The sequence below is a fragment of the Alligator sinensis genome, unplaced genomic scaffold, assembly GCF_000455745.1.
Source record: "Alligator sinensis unplaced genomic scaffold, ASM45574v1 scaffold1222_1, whole genome shotgun sequence".
Classification (NCBI taxonomy): Eukaryota; Metazoa; Chordata; order Crocodylia; family Alligatoridae; genus Alligator; species Alligator sinensis.
In genome coordinates, this window is record NW_005842620.1 from 348246 (window position 1) to 356545 (window position 8300).

The window sequence follows — 8300 nt, forward strand, 5'->3', positions numbered from 1 at the left end:
TTCCCTACAATATTCTACACCAATGGCTCTGCAACCTTATTTTAACTAGTGATTAACAATAGGCTATTGCATGCCTGTTTCAAGACATACTTGGTGGACTGTTATGGGATATGTAGCTTTTCCACAGGTAAACTAACAAGTAAAACTGCATGCGTGTATGCTTCAAAGCACTTTTCAGAAGCCGATGAATGTAAAAGTAAACGGATCATACACAGGTATTTTCCAGACCCATCTATTTTCTACTCATTTTATACACTGGCAATGCTGCTTACTACTACAACACAGTACAGTCTTCCTCCCAAACAAGAGACTTTTGAAAATAGTACAATTTGCTTGTTAAATTAGGCAAGGTAAGGGTTTACTGATTTACCTTTGTTTTGAAGCCACACCGACAGTAAACAGTTGATGTGCGAGAGCACGGTCCACATTCACCTTCATGGCAGAGGTGCTCACATGTATGAATGAAATCTAACACAGATGAAAAAGTAAAAATATTTGCTAGTTGAAGTTTTTGATTTAACATGCTGGTCCATGATATATACTAGAAAATGAGCATTTGAGGCCACTGATATGATGCTTCTGTCTGAATAGGCTGCTAAAGGCAACAGTTACTCCTTTAAATTATCCTCTTTTAGCATCCAATGTGTAAGACATTACAGATTATAATAAAAACGGTAGGTTCTACCATAAGATTTTCTTATTTAGAACTCTGTAATAAAACATGTTCTAAAAGGTTCAGAACTGTAATTGTTCAGTTCAATGAATTTATGGTCCCTAACTCCAGTTCTAAAATATACTATTAATGCTAAAAATATACACGTTGCTAAGCAGTTTTACATGAATATATAGAAAAAAACCTGTTTTATCTGGGAGTGCACTGGACATTCAGAAGAATTCTGGTTAAAAGCCATTTTAAAAATCGTGAAGTAAATGTAGCTCAGCATTCTTCTTCAAGCAATGCATTAGAAAGTTTGTCTGAGCCTCCTCCCAACCCCTACGTTACAGGCATCAAGCGATTAACTGGTTAAGTGCACAACCACCTTGAGACCAGCTACATGTGCAAAGTACTTACGCCACAGAAAACTCCAACCAGCTATAAAGTCAGACCTGGAAAATGTGTACTAACTTTATAGCTGGTTGCTATTGAGCTTTAATTTGAACATGAAGCAGGGTCTATGTGAGAGGCAGGGATTTTTGTGGGTGATGTCTTTTACTGGACCAGATGTATCTTTGGGACAGACTCAGGCCCCCTCTACACATTAAGGCAGAGGCACAGCGGGATCTAATGTGCAATCCACACAATCACATCTCTGGCCATGTCACATGTGCATGACAGAAGGCACATTTGTGGAATTATGCATTAGATCGTATCATGCCTTATTGTCGGTGCAGAAGAACCTGATCCTGGGCTCCTGCCCTGGCAAGAAGCAAGTTCCCATGGCTGAAGGCCCCCTCAGTTCACTGGGCTCCTACCTACAGGGGTGCACCATACCCAGCCAGTGCTAGGAGTCCTGCAACTAAAGGGACTCTCAGCCCCAGCAGCTGCTGACTTTGGGTTCTGGCAGCACCACGCAGCTGCCAGGACTGAGTCCCACAGCTGTGAATGCTACGTCCTGGCAGCATGCCTCCCAGTGCCGGGGACCCAGTTGGGTCCTGGCTACGATCTCCCAGCCCTGGGGGTGCGTGGAGCCCTCAGACCTAGGAGATTGCAGCTGCTGCAGTCTTCCAGTGTTGGGGGCTCCCCTCACTCCTGGGGCAGGGAGCTGCAATCTCGTAGCTAACTGGGGCTCTCAGCCACTGGAACTTGCTACTTGCCAGTGTAGGGGGAGCCCAGGATTGTCCCCCTGCACAGGCAATAAGGTGCAATGGGATCTAATGCACGATCTCATAAATGTGCCTCCTGCCAAGTGTGTGTGGCATGGCGGGAGATGTGATTGTGATGATCATGCATTAGATCTCATTACCCCTTTACCTGCACTTGTAGGGAAGGGCTGAGTCTATCCCCAAAATACAGTTAGTCAAATAAAAGATATCACCCACAAAAAACTCTTTGCCTCGCACATAGACCGCTGGACCATCACAGCTACAAAAATCACTCCAACACTACCAAAGAAAGATATCAAAATTTTCTGCCTACCATGGAAAATTTACAAACAAAAGAAAAAAAAGGAAGCTGAGGACAAGTGGCAAGGTGGGCAGGCACCAGGGTGTGGCACACCACTTGACTCCCCCACTGCCTGCCCCCAACTGGTGGTTGACCCACTGAAGTGATGTAGGAAAAAAAAATTAGCAGTGTTGAAGGACCAAACTTATTCCCTATGAAGTGTCATACTGTGTTGGAGATGTATTAGCTGGAGTGTCAGATGCATATATAGAGGTAATATCTCAATGAATAGTCTTCACTGAAAGCTGGTATAGACATTAAACTTGATAATGATTCAAAATTAGTTTAGTTTGGTGAGAATCGCATACTAATAGGGGAACAAAGTTGGCCCTTAAAAAATGTTGTGATGGTATGCTGAAATAAAACAAGTTTTAGTTGCTGTTAAAATGCTGAGAACAGCTAGATGTAACATGAGGAAGACAATGTGTTACTTGAGATGAAGACGGTCCAGAACAAGTCGGAAGAAACGTAGCAAAACCCCCAGTTTTTCTTTTTTTTTCCTTTTAAAATGCATTTCCTCCCCTTCCCCAACCATTTCTGACTTTGTCTCCCCATCTCTATTCCCTATAGATAAGTATAAGTAAGCTAAGATGTAGGATAAGCTTTAACATTTTAGTTTAGGTAGTAAGTTTTATTTTTCTCTCCCGTCTGCAAATAAGTGCCCTGCTATTTTGATATAGATATCCACTGTTTTATAAGTGATAATGATTATGTTTGTACTGCTTTTATACTGTGTGATTACTGTTTTAGGCCTATATATGTAAGTTAGCATAAGTCATGTCAAGTTTCCATCTTGTAATGTCAACCCTCCATCTTTCTTATCCCCATGCCCAGTTGTGTAACCCATGATTCACACCTACCCCTCCCATGTAACTTGGTTCCTGAATGAATGGGGATGAATGTGGGTGCTTGAGAGACAATGGCAGTAGGTCTAAAAATAGCTCCCTCTGAATGACTAAACTATCAACACCTGGACCAACGACCCAGCCCTTGGAACCACCCTAAGCATTCAAGAAACAAAAGATGAGGCAACCCACCATTGTGCCAAGGCTGCACATGCTCAGTAAGAACACCTGGAGCCCTCTGGAACAGGACTGACCCTGCCTGGACAGGCCCTCCCATAGGAGATCAGAGGTAGTCTGCCCCATAAAAAGCGGTAGTGAAGACTGACTCTTTGGGACGCCCTTTCCACCTGGACTAGACCAGCTCCACGTCACACCGCCTATCCACCCCAGAGGCCCTGCCAGCGACCCCCTCTGGACAACACCGAGCTGAAGGAGACCCTGACTGGCCATCAAGGACCCACTTTCAGCCTGGGATAGGTAGATATCGCCTGCATATTTCCTCCTCCAATTGGGACTCTCTCTGCTCCCAGACTTCAGCTCCTGCACCAAGCCTCTTTAACCCTTGCTGCCATTGTCTGTGTGTGTGCGTACAAAGGAACCAATAAGATATCATGTCACCACCTCTCCTATTCAATAAAACCACTATCATTTGTAACCCTGAGTTGGGTTGTGTTTTACTGAGCCCTGGTCCCTTCGCTACCTTAAATTCTGGTCTCTCTCTCTCTCTCTCCCCCTCTTGGCTCTCAGCCCTGTTCCCGCCACTTTTTGCCTCCTCTGTCCCTTTTCTGTAGACTCTCAGCCTTGCTCCCACCACTGTTTGCCTCCTCTGTCCCTTTTCTGCAAGCTCTTAGCCCTGTTGCAGGCTCTCAGCCCTGTTCCCGCCACTTTTTGCCTCCTTTCTGCAAGCTCTCAGCCTCGCTCCCGCCACTTTTTGCCTCTTGCCACCTCTTCCCAATCCTTATCTCTATGCCTTCTCTTTTACTTTCTCTTTCTCTGTTCTCCAGCCTCCCCCACCAGCAGCCCCACTCCCAGTTTTCCTCTCCCCACGTACCTCTCAGCTCCCCTGTAGCCTCCTTGCTCCAGCTCCAGCCTCTGGACTTCTCCCCGGCATTGCTCCTTTGCTCTGCCAGCTGTCTGCTTTCAATTAACACCAATTAACCTTAAGTTACCCCAACTTCCCTCCAGTCTGCCGGTTCTAATCCCAGCACCAGCAATTTTCATCTCAGTCTCCACAAGCAGTAATCCCAAACCTCAGATCCTCAGCCTCTCTTTCTAGTCTACCAGTTCTAATCCTGGTCCTGGCAACTTTCACCCCCTACACTTTCACTCTCTCTTACCTTAACCTTCCCCCAGGTATCCCAAGTACACCAAGCACATACATACATCCACACACCACAACACCCAAGTTAGGAACTCACCTGTGTGTATGTGTAGGTGAATGGTATGTATATGAACTGATATACATGTATGTCACTGTGTGCATGATATACAAATTAGTGATCAGTGTATGTGTATTAGATGTGCAGGTATTGGTAATTGATTCTGGTCTAATTTCTTTTGGTATGTATAGTGTGTGTAGATGCTTGAATTGGTGATAGGTGTGCATTTGCCCAGGCTGGTAATTTTGGATGTGTATGTGCCTGAATTGGTAGTGTGTGCATGCACGCCTGGTTGGGATACATGCACCTAGAGTGTGTGTATGCGCCTAGCGTGTGTGTATGCACCTAACTGATTTTTGAGTGTGTGCATGTGCAATTGCACACCACACCCTCCTGTCTAACAGCACAATATTGAGATCCTGAGAGTTGGCCTGACCCCACAGGGCAACAGAAAGACTGGTAAGGATCAGATTGGCAAGATCCTTGCCAGTGAAGTAGAACACCTAAAGTATAGGTTCTTAATAGCACACAAAAGCCCAATAAGCTATAAGTGAATATATTGCCTTAAGATGTCAGATCCTCTTTCCTGCTGTAACTAAAAATCTCTAAAACTGATGCTGATCATCCAAGCTTAGTGAGGAGTCCAACAGGAGCCTGAGACTCTCTCTCAGTCTCGGGGTCCTGAGATTGAGAGGACCGACTGATTGAAGAAGTCCCCCACACAAGCGTGCCATCCAAGGACTGGGTGTTCAGCTTCAAAAAATAAGCAAGTGAGAAAATGACACAACGACTATTGCTTTGAAATCTACAATTTCCCCCTGCCCAATTAAACTATTACCACCTAGAGATGCATGTGATCTGCCTCCTTTCAGATTTTAGGCCACCCAACCAAGGCAATGAAGAGAGACCGGAAAAGGCTGTATTTGAAGGTGTCTCTGCTTAACCCTGTAAAAATGTATGGGGAGGAGGGAAAAGTAATTTGCCCATTTAAGATCTACAAATGCAGAGGGCAAAAATTTTAATCTACACAATGTGAGAGATAAAAACAAGCATAGGTCCAAACTTTCCTGGGTTTGCTGCTGTAAGGACAAGCAGGTATACAAGTCATTGCAGTTTACTTGTTAGACATTTTACAGATTGGATTCCATTTGACTTCATTAGTATAGCATGGTAGCTAGAAAGACTCTTGTTCATGTTGGCTACCAGTGAATGCCCAAATACATCTCCTGCCCTCTTACTGGCCAAAGGCTGAAGCTGCTGGAACCTCAGGCTAACAGAAAGAGCTTTCCCTGTGCCAAAGGGATCAAACCTGACAGCACAGTTCTAGTTATTCTGGAGCTGACCCAAAAGGTTACCCCACACATCTCCCATTTTTCGCTCTGCAGCAGAGAAAAGTCCTTGCAGTGGTAGAAACAGAATGAAGTCATGGCTGGCCCTTCAAGGACAAGGTCATGCCCTTCCCTGCCAGTGAACAACAGGGCTAGTCAGTCTTCAAAACAACAGACTGGCTGAAGACCGATTAACACATTTGTGTAACTTTACATGAGACCAAGAGGATTTTAACCCAACTTGGACTGACAGAGAAATGTCTGACTTGCTACAGGGATCTGGACCCCCTCTACATCTCTGCATGGTGGGAGAGCAGAGGAAGAAGAACATGAGATAACAGGCAGGGGTTTATTTTTGTAACCTCAAGGGACATAGCTCTCTAGACCAGTGATTCTCAGCCTTTTTTAGATTTAGAGCATCCCTCCACAACTTTCTGAATTTGGCAGTATCCCTGGTTAAGAACCACCACTGTATGGCCCCAGCTGACCTCAGTGGCTCTAAACTGGGGTGCAGGTGGAACTGTCCCATGTACTTCTACTTTGGGGAAGAAGGGAACAGGACAATGACTAGGAAGGGCAGTGGCACAGGTAAGTTCTCCTGCCTATTTTAGGCTTCCCAGATAATCCTAAATGCAGACAGGAGCACATGCTTGAGTCCCAGCCCTCCCTGGACAGGGCACTTGTGCTGTGGCACCCTAGGGTGCTAGGGAACTCTGGTTAAACCATTGCTCTATGATGTTCTGCAATTATCTCCCCAACAGAAATGTATCACTAGAGCAGGGACTCATTATGCAACAGCTAAAGAACTGGTCAGTTAAATTAATTTCTAGACTGGTGTACTTCATGGTTCTCAACTACTACTAGGATAATACAAATTCTATTGCAAGCTCTGTTGTGGCTTGTAATTTCAAGTCAACTATCACCAGATCATCAGAAAAACATATTTCTGTTCAGGCTGGATTTTCTGTTAGCTTCTTTGTATATGAGTTTTAAAAATTTGAACTTGAACTACCTGTCTGTTTCAGAATGATATATAATTAGATTTAATGCAGAATGTTCTAATTACCATAGTTACCACAAGAAAGAGGTTTGCCACATGTCTTTCCACATGAAGGGATGGGATCTGTGCATACTTTCCGTTCAATGCATCCTAGCTCAAGTAATTTGCTAAGAGGAGTCTGCCCACAAGGGCAGCAGTGCACTGCTTGTGGAAGTCGTGGACAAATCTGGCAGGGCTGAGGATGGCACACTTGTACGCAGCTGTGTCTCCCACAGTTTAATTTTCTAAAAAGAAAAAAAAGAAGGCATTATATAAGGATATCATACTAACTGGGCGTGTCTACACATGGTCATATGGCACCGTTGATACCACACCATCATTTAGGACTTCACTGTGCTTTGCTGTGCTAGCCACGCACAGGGTTTTTTCGCCATACATCGCCATAGCGACGTGCTATAACAGGGGAGCATGTCTCTACGGTGACATAGCTGCAGCGTGACGTTTGTGACCACTGATGCTACACTGCTGTAGTGTGCTGCTATGGAGACACAGCATCTTGTAATAAAATGTAATCTTACCTGAGTTTTTGGAGAGAAAAGGGCTCTTACCTGCCACACATCTTCTGACAGGAGAAGTTCCCAAATCCATCAGAGAACTCTTCATTCGTTCCACACAACACATCTCGAAAGCTGCTCCCACAGTAACACACTAAGGAAGAAAAACATTCAGAAAGGAAGAACAGCAATATTACCACAAACAGCATGGGAGGATACTGAATATTATACATACACAACTGAAGGGCATGTGAAAAAGATAAATGTGGGAACTGGTATAAAAGCAATCTTTAGGTGTACTGCAGATGCTGTAGTTCAGTTGCATGTATTTCAGTAGCTGCATGGAGGCTTGAATTTTTACATTATTGCTATTGAAAAATATATTGCAACTCAGAGAGGAAAACATACTACATGGCCCACAGTCTAGATCAGTAAAGTATGATTTGACTGGCAAAAAAGATAATGCATCTTAAGTATGGCCAGTCATAGACATTATGCATACACCAGTATAAGTGACCAAAACCCCATCTAAACCCATTACAGTACAGAAGTTCAGCTCACGTAGACTAGTTTAAAAATGGTAGAACCTGGTCTAAGATAGATCCAGATGGATGTAGTATCAGGCTTAAGCGATTTAGGTAAGAACTTCTGTACCAGATCCCCTCCCAACTCAAGTTAGGTCGCAGGCTCCATTGGAATCGCAGGCACCTTTGTGGGCCCCCACTCCGATCCCCTCCCTTACATGGAGGCACGCTGGAACTCGGCTATGCTTGGCTGCTCTGAGCTGTCGGCAGGCAGGAGTGGGGAGGGAGTGTCCATAGCTCATGAATTTTCTATATTTATATGATGTCTCTAGGTAGGGGGGGCACTCCACTGAAGCCAGAATTGCGCCCCTTGGAGCCCCAGAAAATTACAGGTGGATCCAGCAGGCACCCGGCACAATTGCAGGAATCGTGCTGGGCACCTGCTGCCACCACCTGCAATTTGCTGGAGCCCTGAGGGGCCCGATCCTTCCTTCTGTGGAGCTCCT

General features: G+C 44.9%; 1 protein-coding gene across 4 annotated transcripts in view; it reads right to left on the minus strand.

Annotated features, from left to right (window-relative positions):
* NFX1 (nuclear transcription factor, X-box binding 1) overlaps positions 1-8300 on the minus strand; it is a 95952-nt gene that overhangs the window by 52020 nt on the left and 35632 nt on the right. For 3 of the 4 annotated variants that reach the window (XM_025215073.1, XM_025215075.1, XM_025215072.1), the window contains exons 8-10: positions 7325-7424; positions 6783-7000; positions 371-468 (exon numbers count right to left, since the gene is read on the minus strand). In XM_025215073.1, the coding sequence (XP_025070858.1) occupies positions 371-468; positions 6783-7000; positions 7325-7424 (416 nt within the window). The remainder of the gene's footprint in view (positions 1-370; positions 469-6782; positions 7001-7324; positions 7425-8300) is intronic. The other variant, XM_025215074.1, reaches the window with a different exon arrangement.